The sequence below is a fragment of the Spinacia oleracea genome, chromosome 2 (genome assembly GCF_020520425.1).
Source record: "Spinacia oleracea cultivar Varoflay chromosome 2, BTI_SOV_V1, whole genome shotgun sequence".
Taxonomy (NCBI): Eukaryota; Viridiplantae; Streptophyta; class Magnoliopsida; order Caryophyllales; family Amaranthaceae; genus Spinacia; species Spinacia oleracea.
Genome location: NC_079488.1, coordinates 71,519,952 through 71,532,574, shown reverse-complemented (window position 1 = coordinate 71,532,574; position 12,623 = coordinate 71,519,952). Strand labels below are relative to the sequence as shown.

The 12,623-nt window shown below is 35.2% G+C and overlaps 2 protein-coding genes across 15 annotated transcripts; both read right to left on the bottom strand.

Moving 5' to 3' along the window:
- Positions 1 to 439: 439 nt before the first annotated feature.
- Positions 440 to 6,786, bottom strand: LOC110798740 (protein GAMETE EXPRESSED 1). Of its 14 annotated transcripts, XR_008927958.1 has the most exons (13): positions 6,611 to 6,785; positions 6,361 to 6,505; positions 5,860 to 5,976; positions 5,237 to 5,364; positions 5,007 to 5,069; positions 4,709 to 4,781; positions 3,372 to 4,563; positions 3,135 to 3,265; positions 2,763 to 2,906; positions 2,464 to 2,509; positions 2,189 to 2,393; positions 1,647 to 1,898; positions 440 to 889 (listed from the first exon to the last, which is right to left on the bottom strand). XR_008927958.1 is itself a non-coding variant. In XM_056836987.1 (6 exons), the coding sequence occupies exons 5-6, from the start codon at positions 3,698 to 3,700 to the stop codon at positions 3,127 to 3,129; spliced, it is 468 nt and encodes a 155-aa protein (XP_056692965.1). In that variant the 5' UTR covers positions 3,701 to 4,563; positions 4,709 to 5,364; positions 5,860 to 5,976; positions 6,361 to 6,513; positions 6,611 to 6,780; the 3' UTR covers positions 3,000 to 3,126. The 14 variants fall into 14 exon arrangements, 1 of the variants encoding a protein (XP_056692965.1); XR_008927967.1 differs by having other exon boundaries at positions 1,647 to 2,393; positions 3,372 to 4,280; positions 4,479 to 4,563; ... (1 more) ...; positions 6,361 to 6,513; positions 6,611 to 6,786; XR_008927969.1 differs by having other exon boundaries at positions 1,647 to 2,393; positions 3,372 to 4,141; positions 4,479 to 4,563; ... (1 more) ...; positions 6,361 to 6,513; positions 6,611 to 6,786.
- Positions 6,787 to 8,052: 1,266 nt separating this feature from the next.
- On the bottom strand, positions 8,053 to 9,277 carry LOC130467515 (uncharacterized). The gene is made up of 3 exons (XM_056836040.1): positions 9,176 to 9,277; positions 8,552 to 8,945; positions 8,053 to 8,453 (listed from the first exon to the last, which is right to left on the bottom strand). Exons 1-3 carry the CDS (start codon positions 9,275 to 9,277, stop codon positions 8,053 to 8,055), a joined length of 897 nt encoding a protein of 298 aa, XP_056692018.1.
- Between the last annotated feature and the right edge of the window lie 3,346 nt (positions 9,278 to 12,623).

The window sequence follows — 12,623 nt, the reverse complement described above, 5'->3', positions numbered from 1 at the left end:
ACGTAAACGACGGCATTTACAAATTTTTGGTAAATGGTAGAAAAACAATGCTAAAGTTCAATTTGCACGTAATTGATAATACAAAATGGATTACATGTGGCCTCGTGCTATAACATTTACTCTTCTACACAACTATTACGTCTTGTACTATTTATAACACATTGTTTATAACCAAACAAAGAGCGTTGACATCCAATGAAATCTTAATTCTTAAATTATAAAAAATTCGAATGATCAACCTACGTAGGATTTGAACCCACATCTTTACGCATTTGCATAATGCTCTACCAGTTGAGCTAGTAGGTTAGGTACTATTTAGGTTGGTCGCTGAATTGCACACTCGGTCAGGTGAGAATTGAAGAGAGAAATTCTCATCCCCCATGCTAGAAAATAGCACAAATACTCTTAATGCTCATTTCTGGGCCAACACAAAGCAAAGTTTACCTCAAAAGTTATAAACAAAATCCTTACTTCAATCCCCATGTAATTATGAATTAACATGCTCTAAATGAAAATAGAATATGACAGGTAAAGAAAATGGTGTATGCTACAAAACCAGAGAGATGAAAGATCCAAGACAGGAAGTAGCAGAATGCCGAAAGTGAAATTGCTACTGAAGCAAAGAGAAACAAGCCGAAAAAGAAAAGAAAAAGGTATGAAGATCCCAAACCTAGCCTTCTTCATTTGATCTGATACAGCCTTGTAGTATTTCCACCAGGACCTAGGATCAGATTTAACTGAGAAAATTGGGCAAAAGTGTGCATACTTCAGAAGCTGATTAAAAGCCGCACCATTTTCTGCCAACTTCATCATATCTCTGTAACCATCTTTCAGTGTGGCATTAGTAAGGTCTTTGGCACCATTCAAATCATCGCGCAACAAATGGATTCTGAAGTCAAAAAATGTACTTTCAATAAACACAATGTCACAACATCCAAACTCACTGCTGCCTTTTGCAAAGGTTGTCATAACAGAAGAATAATATGACAACACTTTTAAGTACTTGGCGTTTCTAGATACTGGTTATAGAATGTAACTATGTGTATCTACAAGAATCCCACCCACTTTACCATCATTTTTGCCAAACTTGAAAACCTGACTCGTCACTGTGTTAGTGAATTACCCTGCTCCGTGATATGAGCAAACAACACATACCAAGACAAGTGGTGGAGTCGTTAAAGAAATAATTTAGTAATCTGGTAAATTCATAGCAATTGACAAAAATACATTTGAGATTTCAATAGCAAAAAATTTAAAAAGTGAAACCTAACTAATTTAATTTTGAAGGGGAATTACAGATAAAATAAAATTCCCTCCAATCGTGATGCAAAGAAGATTTATAGGCACCGTGCAAAAGGTAGCTAATTACTGGATTTGAACTAACACCCGTGTCTGAAATGTGCCTACTTTTCCCTCAAATTCGTGAAAAAACTGATTAATTTGATAAATAAGAAATATCTGAACCTCAAATTTGGTTTTGATTTGAGATATACATAATAAATCTCGGAAATTTCTGATTTTGTTGATAAAAAATATAAGAGAAAAGTTTCGTAACAAGCAATGACATCGATAGATAACCGCAAGTATAAAAAAGGTGAGGAAAAGTAAATGAATGATATTTGAGAACGTAGTATTGTTATACACACCTGAGGCCATTTAGAAGGTAGAAATCCTGCCATGGTTTGTCAAGATGCCATGGAGAAATATCATAATCGAAATAGAAAGACAAAACGCTTCAGTTTCACAGATTACATCACGTTATTTGAAGCATTCATCCTACAGATTCCACCTTAGCAAGCGTCAAGATCTCTGCATAGAGGAGGCTTTGGTTCACCTAACAATGTTTTATTTCCTCCTTGTGGAACACACTTGAATCGGTTTGGATTTTGGGTGCCAAGCTGAAACAGAAAATCAGAGTAAGAGATAGCTTTATTCCTTTTTTTTTCTTCAAGATGTTAAATAATACACAGTAATATATTTCAATTATGCATTCACATTAATCTATTTGATTCCCTTATCTCTATATTAAAAAAAAAGCGAATACAACTCCGTCACACAAAAGCTCACCGCCTCATAGCATGTATAGAGTTATAGAAGATGCATGTAAACCGAAAACTGTGTTAAAAATTCATAGTCAACATAATGAGAAAGAATAACAACAGTACAACAACAATTAATCATGTCTTACAATTTTAAAAAACCTCGGTATTTCTTCCAGATCCAAAATTGCAGGACTGAGGCGTTCTATCAAAGCTCCTGACAAGACCATCTTAGACCAATTTCGAATAGCTTTTTACCGGCTTATACCAATTGGCAGGGAGACTGTATGGCTTGCCGGCGACTAAGGAGGTCTTGCCAATAACTAAGGTTCGCCGGAGAGTACTCACCAGAGCCTTCAGAAGTGATTGAAGGCAAACTGAGATACTAATAAAGACAAGAATGTTAAGGGAACATAATGGTTACCTTTTCCTCACAGACATAGTATCTGCAGTACAATCCCCTTGAGAATCTGGTAAAGGATGGTGATGTTATTCACGATTCTTATATAGTGTATTAAAATTCATATAACAAGCCAGACGCGAGAAATCACTAATATAGTAGCACATACAGCTTACCCCCACTTACAAATGCAAGATTATTCCAAAGACAAGACTCAATTTCTCAACAGCAAAGAAAAGGAGTACTTTGAAAATATGTAGTCATACTGAGTAACTAACGTCAAAGATACAATTTAGGAAGGATAAATGAGAGCTACTACTCACCATTCCAGCAAACATGCAGTCAAGGCACCACATGTCCAAAGAACAGTCATAGTCAAAGATAATCATTGATCAATTCCGAAGAAAAGATTACAGGACCATCCCGGTACTCAATCCATTATTGGCATTGTTCCACGTAAGCATTATCTAAAAAAATTTAATAGGAAAAAAGATTATTTAAAGGTCAATATTAAACATGAATTTCCTACAAAAGATCGAAATATGATTGATGAAAGGAAATGACCAACTTAAAATAATTCAATAAGGTTCTAATGACTTATTTGTATAGCAAATAGTCAATACCAAACTATGTTCCTGATGACAATATCCTAAGCACGCTAAAAAAATATAACAATAGCTGCGAGAATTATCTACCCTCGTACAAGATTGATAAATAAGAGGAATTGATAGCCAAAAGGTTGTGAGCCTTCAGTAGATGTTCCTGCTGTTGCTTTAGTTCTTGGTGTTGCCCTTGTGCAAATCCTACTATCTGCTGTAAAGTAACCCTGGAAAAAAGAACCAGCAATCAAGTTTTAGCAAGATAATAAATATTGGACTTAATCCACACAAATGTTAGTGTGGTGTATCAGTATATTGCTGCTTGATAGTTACCTGCTCTCTTGAAGAGCTTTAGATTGAAAATCAGTGAGGGACTGAATACCCAGAAGCGCCTCAGATTCGCTTGCAAGAAGTTGCTGCTGCTTCTGTATTGAAACACCAACCATATCAGCAATATCATCAGCTTTACCTTGAAGATTTTTCAACTTTGAAGACAATTCCTCTCCAAGTCCAGTAACCTCCTTTTCAACTTCAGTTGCCTTCTTCTGCAAAACATCGATTTCTTGTCTAAGATGACTGTAAGATGCTTCTACTCTTGAAATACTTTCTTCCATTCTCTCCTTCATCAACCCCTGTCCTTCGAATAACTCTACTTTCCACATTGCAAGAAGGAAAAGGATCCCCCCCAGAATCTCTTTGGAAACAATCACTCAGAAGCCAAGCGAGCCTACTTCTCTTTTCCTCTGCAGCAAAAATCTCAGAGCACGAAGAAAACAAGTTCTTATACGCGTAAAACCAACAAGGATTTGATCCTCCCAACTTCATCCTCGTGTTCTCAAGTAGCTCAACTGCTTTTGGATCATCCAAGGCTTCTATAGAAAACTCTGCAACCAAACCATTCATATCCGTATTCTTTGAATATTGGTGACTGCTAGAAGAAGATGATGATGATGATCGGTGGGAGGAAGACGAAAACCAGCCCCATGAAAATGAATGGCCTTTTGTCGAAAGTATTGTAAGAAACATTAATAGAAAATATACACAAATATGATTTCCCATCTCCTTATCCTGCAATACTTTGGAACATGGGCTGTCAACTCCTACTGCATCAAATTTGAAATATACCCGGGATTATGCGTGATCCTATTTGATAATATACTATAGCTTCGTGATAAAACGTGAGGTATCCTGTTGCCGCTTCTATCTAGTCCAGCAGCTTCTAGCTCTTTTTCCAAACTCGAGCTATACAAGTGCAAGTAGTTTCGACAAGTGTACTTAAGAGGACATAATTGAACATAATATAGGTGATTTGCAACACAGAACTTTCTTTTTGAAATACGTGTATCTAATACAATTAACTCTCAAAGAGATTTAGCTTTTCAATTTACTATTTTAGCTTTTCAATTTATTATTTTAGAAGAGAGAAGAACAATGACATACCTCCTGCATCTCCTTCTTCTGGGATGCTTTAGGATCAGACCTCCAAGCAATGTAAAGCAGACACAAACCAAAAATAGATAAAGAACTGCATTGAGAGAAGATATACCTTTAAATAAAAAGTAAAAAGAATAACATACACCAATCGACCAATGAAACCTACACCACCAACCAGACTCCCGTCAGACCCACCAACATTGACAGTAAGAATAAAATAGGAGTACAAGGTATACCTGTAGCCGCACTGTTTTTATGCTTCCTCGATATCAAATTTAGAACTATCCTACCAAGTCCAGTGGAGAAAACCTATTGACAAGAATGAATTTATTGAGCCTCACCAATCCACAGAACATTATCTCTAATAATACAAGTGTATATGGTTTCAAAGAATAGCATAGCAGAGCAACAAAAGCACAAGAATAAGCAAAAATCACCCTAGCAAAAGAAAAATCTACATAGAAAAGTTACTGTCATAACAACCAAGGCACTCAGGGGCCTAGAAAATATAATGGACTTTGGATGACGCATTACCATTAGAGCTGCTATGAAAACGTCTCATTTCCAATCTATCACAAAATCGTCAGCTATTAAGCTCTACATAAGTACATAAAGATAAACTTAGCAGGGAATTGGATGTGACACTGGATGCGAAACTGGTTGAGAAGATGGAGAGAAGTAAGAGTGAAATAGTAATATAAGCTGATGATGATATGTGATGTTCAACCGTAAAATATTCTTACAGTAATGGCCAGAGAACAAACCTCGGCACCTCACTCACAAGTATCATACATAAACTTGTGAAAAAGGCATTAAAAACTCCTAAACCAGAGTCCAAATTTATGCCCAAATGTATGGAATCTACCTCTTTTCCCAGATGCTCGAGCACAATCTGCAACAATAACCCATATCTATTAAAAGATAATTGAAAAAATATAGGAAAAAACAGAAATGGCAAGATAATTATTGTAAGATTGAGGAAATAAAACATACTAAGGGAAATGACTAATACTCCGTAAATCAATATAAGCAAGCCTGATATAACAAATAAGCACTCCCGAAAACTGGGAAAATTAAACTCCCGAGTCTGTAAAATTGAAAAGTATGATTGGAGAAGGTGTGTATTTTACCTTACATGTTAGCAAGTTAAATATTAAAACTTAACATTTGTGAAATTCGGTTCTTTTAAGCTGGACATATTGCTAACATCTTATACAGTCAATTATTAGTCATACTAATAAACCAAATCTACTCATAAATTTAACAGGTGCATCATCAAGACTACATAATCAATTAAAGAAGCATTAGTGTTAGAACATGAAACCCCAGTAAGCGCCTGCTAAATGAAACATTGATAGTGCGACTTCATTGGAACAAACCTCCCCACCTTGATTCAGGACACTATCATCAATAACACCAATAACACCATGAAGCATCTCAATTGAACGACAAAAGTCGACTATGCAAAGCCTTCTGCTGGTTTTCTTCTTAATGAGGAGGACACCTGCTGCCAATTCATTAAAAAAAATTGAAGTTACAAATGCTTAGCACAATTATAGAAATTAGGGGTTCGATTTGGTTTGAATTCCCTTCATCATCGTGTTTGCTTGATTCCACTCGTCAATACGAACCATTAATTGAAAAAGTCGAATTAACAATCAAGCAACTAATACCACAAATACTAACAATCATACGCTAAAAATTGGCTTAAACGGCAAAATCAAGAACAAAACCAACGGAAACGAGGCTGAATTGATAATTCAAAAAAAAAAATCATAAACCCTAAAGATTCATTGACAAGCCCAGAAATCAAAAATAAAAAGCTCCATTTACAGAAACTAAAACATGGGTATTGGTATTAATGTAAGAAGAATCAAAATCCATGTACCTTTTGGGCCACAAACGCATCAAACCGGGCGATAATCTAGGAATGGAGCTAATTGCTTCATTTTCTGCACTTCTTCAAATAATCGACCTTTAATTTCACGAATCTCAGCATTAATGCCACAATCGTATTTGTGTCATTCATCTTTCTGCATATCTTTTCACAAATTCATCAACAATCTTTAAAAAAAAAAAAAGGAGGAACCCTAAATCAAATAAAGTATGAGAAAGAAAAGTTAGAGATAGAGGGAAACCTTATGGGAGGTCTTGATGCCGGAATCACAATAGAGGAATAGAGGCCGACGAAATATTTTGATCGGAGAACCTGAATGGGTGGTTTTGAGGCGAGGTTCGAAAATGAAGGGGGGAGGAGGAATGGAGGATCTCACAGAAAGCAAAGAGAAAGAGGGAGCAAAGTCGGGGGAACGTGGCAATTAGGGGCAAGGGCTGAACGTAAAACACTGAAGAATAAGGGGCAATATAGTAAATTCACTGTTACAGGAATAGTAAATCAAGTTCAAGCCTTTATATGTGTTAGGATTCTCTTTTCTTTGTTTTATTCTCTTGGATGAATATATTTCTCCCTTTTTAATTTCTTATTATTAGTTTTTGAGTATATATACTCCCTTTTTTCTATAGTTTTGGGGAACCAATGTAAATACTTAGAACATTTTCTTAGGGTTTAGGGTTTTTCATTAGCTTAGTTTTTTGTGAGAGAAAGTGAGGGAAAATCAATTAAAAATTGGGGCTTTTGAAATTCAAGGGTGACAACTTGTATTGAAGGATCAACCAATTAATCAATGAGCAATTTCTTACTCTCTCTCCTTATTTATTGTTTTCATTTATTGCTTGATTTATTTTGTTTTATTTAGTTTAATTGTTCATGTTTAGTTTAATTATCCATGTTTAGAATAGTTATTGTTATTGTTTAGAATCATGTTTTTAGTTGTTAGTTTCTATAAATTTTGTGTTTTTATGATTATGGAGTAGTTTATTGATTAGGGTTTGGTGAAAACTCAACATTGATTGGTTTGGGTGTTTGTGATTAGAAATTAGGGATTTTCATGATTAAATTATTACATGTTTAAGCCTTTCCGTTACATGTTGCATTTAACTTGATCAATTAAGTGTTTCATGATTGTTTGGAGTAGTTTAGTTGGGTTGGAAAGGGATTAAAACCTAAACTTGACTATTTGGTTGAATTGGGACTTTGATTTACCCCGGGTATGATAGGGTAGAACGGGAGTTCATCCTTGATGCTTAGGGAAATTGCTCGCACGTCGGGAGATAGCTGGAGCTATTTGTGAATTCAACGCTTATCATGTAGTGCTTGTGAATCTTCCCGGTTTTTAGCTCTTTCATGTCCATTCCATGATTTGTTGTTGTTTGACCCATTCCCTAATCTCGTTTACTTTTGGTTTCTTAGTTTAGTTTAATTAGTTTTAGTCTATTAGGATTTTCCAAAACCCCGTTTCGACCTAGCTTGTTGTTCGATCAGCATAAATTAGTGCACCTTAGTCCTTGTGGATTCCGACCCTTGCTTACCGCTTTACTTGTGTTTAGTGGTTAGTTTAGGTAATTTGTTTGATTAGGAGAGACTAGTAACGACCTAGTTTCTACCTCGATCAAAGGTCGAAGGCCAAAACACCCAAGCAACGCCGGAAGGCGACAAACAAAACACAACCAAAAGGTTACACTACGGTAAAGCTAAATGAACTTTCTGCTTCAGAGAGCTACAAGTGAAAGCCATAACCTTAATTTCCTTCAAAAGAACCTGCCAATCTTGATAAGACTTCTGGAATTTCCTATAATTTCGTTCTCTCCAAATGATATAAATAGAGATGCTCAACACCATTCTGTAAGCTTGATGCAAACCTGTATTCTTGTTAAACCGGGCTTGCAAAAAAACCAATTCATCATGCCAAGAGCTGGAGCATCTGCTAACACCAAACCAATACAGCACAGAATTCCAAATTGTTGCAGAAAACTCACAAGAGAAAAAAACGGTGGGAAATGGTTTCATTCTCTTTGTTGCAAAGGCAGCAAGTTTGGTCATAGACCACACCAAATTTAAGTAACCTGTCACAGGTAGATAACCTGCCAAGAATAACAAGCCAGCTAATAAAAACGCATTTGGGGGGAGCAGGGTTGTTACATGCATATCATCTTCCTCCATTCAACCTTATCAAAAGAACCTCTTAACTCAGAATAAACCTTCCTTGTTGAGTAGCTTTGACTCTGTAGGAAGGAAAGACCATTAGGACAACCAACTAGTGTCTTGACAGAATCAAAGATTTTCTTCACAACCCATGAAGCTTGAGAAGGAGTGTTCATGAGAGTGATATTTTTCCCCTTAATGTAGTATTCATGGACCCATCGAACCCAAGCCTTGTCTTTCTTTTGTGCCAAATTCCAAAGAAGTTTGCCAATGGCCGCTTTGTTCCAAGTTTTCATACAGGTGGGTTTCCACCCACCTGAAGACTTCGGTAAACACAAATAATCCCAGGCTACCAAGGCTTTCCTGGAAGCAATAGAAGAGCCAGTCCACAGAAAAGTAGTGCATGCCCTCTGAATTAGCTTTAAAACTTTCTGAGGAATTAAGAAAATCAAAATGTCATTTTAAAAGCTTTAATTATATATATTTCAGTTTTTTTTAAGTGTATTGCATTCCAAGAATCTAATAAAATATGAAATTAGACGTTACATTCAAATAACAGCCTATTTAATTAAAAACATGAACTAAAATCTGTAATAATTAATTAAAATCAGTAAAAGCATGCATATTACTATTTTGTTTAAGAGATTCACAGGACACATACCTTATATCGTTGGTTTTGTCGTTTGTTATTGTATGCCTTGACGAACTTGACACCAGATGCAAAGTCGAACTTAAAACCGAAATTAAAACCTGCAAAAACCATTATTCATTTCAGTTTTCATTATTGATTTTAGATAATAAAAAAACTAATGGATCAATTCATAATAAGAAATATTTTGAATATACCTTGTATTTTGAAACATGCAATTAGAGATCAAAAAAATATAAGAGATTATTTAATTAAAACTATGAATTAAAATATGAAATAATTAATTAAAATTCATATTACATACCTTATTTTTTGAAATCTGAAAAAAAAAAAAAAAAAATTGCAAGTGTGTTAGTTAAACAGATTAAATTTACATAGAACAATCTTAAAAAAGAACTATTAATCAAATATGAGATTTTCAAATTAAAAGCATGAATTAAAATATGAAATAATTAATTAAAATTCATAAACGCATGCATATTACATGCCTTATATTTTGAAAATTTCCATAAAAGAAACGCAAGTGTATTATTAATTTGCATAAATTTCACGATTTATTATTATTAAAAAATTGTTTAATTTCTATTTTTATTTTCTTGCAAGGATTCGTGAGAAAACTATACTTACGTGTATGGGAGAGACTTCAAGAAGAATAGTGAAGGGGTTTTTGGAGAAAACAACTAGTTTCTGATTTTCTTCTGGTTTTTGGAGAATCAGTACGGGAGAAGATTTTTTTCTTTTGCTTTCTGGAGATTTTGTTTTCTTACTGGTTTATGGAGATTGTCTGGAGATTTTTTTAGACTGTTTTTGGTTTATTATGTCAATTTGGTTAAATATGGAAATTAGAATAATTTTTAATATTATTCATTTTTTGATTCATTGAATTTTTATGTCGTTTAATTTGTTTTAAATTGGCAATTAGAATAATTTGTAATATTATCTTTCCCTAATTTTCATTATCTTTCCTGTTTTTATTTGGAAACCAAAATAAAGTTTATATATTTTTAATCAAATCTCGTCTTCAACAGCACACAGGTCTCCAAAAAAAGTAACGAAGCACACAGGTCAAAACCTCTGAAAAGAGAGTCAAAAACAAAACCCCTAATGCGATTAGGGTTCTTCATTTGTTCGTCGTTTTTTCGAAAATTCTACCACTTTCTTTATTAATTTTCCTAATCTCTTTCAACTTTCTGCTGATTTTTTTTGTCTTCATCATAGTTTAACACCTGGTTTCATGCCATTTCTTTAGCGTAGACATTTGTTTCCTTTAATCTAGACATCTGTCCTCCTTTAACTTCTAAAACTTGGTAATTTCTTGTTTCTTCTTCTAAACACTTATCATTTTCTACTTTATTATATAGAATTAACCGAGTTTTTTTCCGCTTAATTCCTTGTATTTGGTGGGTTTTAACTTCCTGTCCTTTACTCTTCTCTGTTTCTTTACTTTAATCTTGTTTACTCTCTGATCTTGAAACTTATACTCTTCTTTAATTACTTATTCACCTCCTACTTTTCTTTACTCTTCTCTGTTTCACCTTCACACTTGTCCTTGTTTTCTTGGATTCTACATGACTCAACATCACCCTTGGCAAACATACAGGATGGGTCCCCTTCTTGACCCTCCTCATGATTTTCATATGGGAGACATTAATTGGGATAAGTCGGTGGTTGGACATTTCTTTGATTCCAATCCTCCAACTTAGTCTTTGGTGCAGCATATTGTGGATTCTAGATGGGTGAAACGTGAAAATATATCGGTTTTTCGTACAAGGGAATACTTTGTGTTTGTTTGTTCTCATCGGGCTGATGTTGAAGCCATTCTTGAGTTACATTCCACCATTATTGATGGAAGAATTATCACCTTCCGCCGAGGGAGTACGAGTACAATTCTGCACAACCTTGACTTCAACAAAGCTTGCCTATGGATTCGTGTTGTTGGGTTACCTCTGGGATTGCTTGATCATGAATGGGCTTTGAAGTGCTTTAGTCTCATTGGCTTTGTTGAGTTGCTGGAACAGGATGACAATGTTCTACCCACAATTCCAGAATTCAGAGCTAAGGTATGATTAGATTTAACAAAGCCTCTAATTCCTGGTTGTTTTGTTCCTGTACCTGAGGATCAGATTGTTTGGGTTTATTTTTGTTATGAAGGAGTATATAAGTTCTGCAAGAAGTGTGGGATAGTAGGGCATTATATGTGTAATTGTGAATTCTCTGCATACCATGCTTTTCGTTTAATTACTGATAGAATGGAAGGGTTTGAGGGTGCTGGTATAACTGTTGTTAATGGTCCAATGGAATCTCCTTTATATACGAACATGATAGAAGGACTTCCTGATAAGTATAGGAATAGGAATGTGCGTGTTGATTTGTTATTACTTGGGTTAGAAGCTGAATTAGAGGAAGGGGAAGGTTCTGATGGGCAGGAACCTGATGTTGGTAATGATAATGATGGTCATGGGGGTTCTTCGGATGATAATGATGATAACAATGATGGAGGTGGGGGTGATTTGCAAAACAATATTTACCAAAATGGTAATATAAATCACCCAAACCAGCCTGGCCAAAATGGAATTGGGGATGGGATGAATAATGTTCAATTTGGAGATGTTCTGAATGGCCCAATTGAGGGTGAATTTGATCATATATGTTATGTCTGATACTTCAGGAGATGATACAAATGATAATTCTGTTTCTGCTAATTATGTTAGTGCAGCAGATATTTCCACTGATAATGAAATAGAATCTGTACCACGAAATGAAGATGTTTTTGCTGATGATTACGACCCTCTAACACCTGAAAACTATCATTATCTAGTGAGGTATGACTCACACAGGAAAAATATTCCACACACTAGTTCTCTAGGAACCAGCAACTTGCCTTATTTGGTCCCTATTCAACAACATGTCAATCCAGGCTTTCGTATGACAGTTCCCTCATTGCATTCTGATAGTAGTGATAACAACATTTCTGAGGATGAACAAGGTGTTTCTGTGTTAGAGAATGCAACAGATAATCTGATGAATTTTGAGGTAGGAGAGGCTTCAAATGCAATTCAATTCGTTTCAGTTTCAGCCCAAACACCATTCCAAAGAACTGTGGACACAAACATGTATAGTTCAGGTGATTTTGTTGAAGGACGACCACAAATTTTAAGAGATAATGTTTTTTCTTCAATACCTGTCGTTCCTTTTGGTTTGTTTGGTGATGATAGTCACAGTACAAAGGTTAATCAGCAATTACAGGAAGATCTGAGAAACATTGAGGCAGTTTCAGGTGGTACATTTGGCATTTCTGATCGTGCTAAATCTTATATTCCATCTTGTGGGTTTTCAGAAATCTTTTTGAAACGTCCTACTCATGTTCAACCACCGCATAGAATTAAAATACCAGCCAATTGTTTTGCTGCTGCATCATTGAGTGGATGGAGCCTGGGCTCAGACCCTACCACTCCAGTTG

What these genes read in the sequence shown, in the direction of transcription:
- LOC110798740 (XM_056836987.1), bottom strand. Translation starts at nt 3,700, where the DNA reads ATGTGGAAAGTAGAGTTATTCGAAGGACAGGGGTTGATGAAGGAGAGA. An exon ending in AAAGCTCTTCAAGAGAGCAG is followed by an intron (nt 3,266 to 3,371) that starts GTAACTATCAAG and finishes TCTTTTTTCCAG; the next exon opens with GGTTACTTTACAGCAGATAG.
- LOC130467515 (XM_056836040.1), bottom strand. Translation starts at nt 9,277, where the DNA reads ATGGTTTTTGCAGGTTTTAATTTCGGTTTTAAGTTCGACTTTGCATCT. An exon ending in GACAAAACCAACGATATAAG is followed by an intron (nt 8,946 to 9,175) that starts GTATGTGTCCTG and finishes TTAATTCCTCAG; the next exon opens with AAAGTTTTAAAGCTAATTCA. An exon ending in GGTTTATTCTGAGTTAAGAG is followed by an intron (nt 8,454 to 8,551) that starts GTTCTTTTGATA and finishes TATTCTTGGCAG; the next exon opens with GTTATCTACCTGTGACAGGT.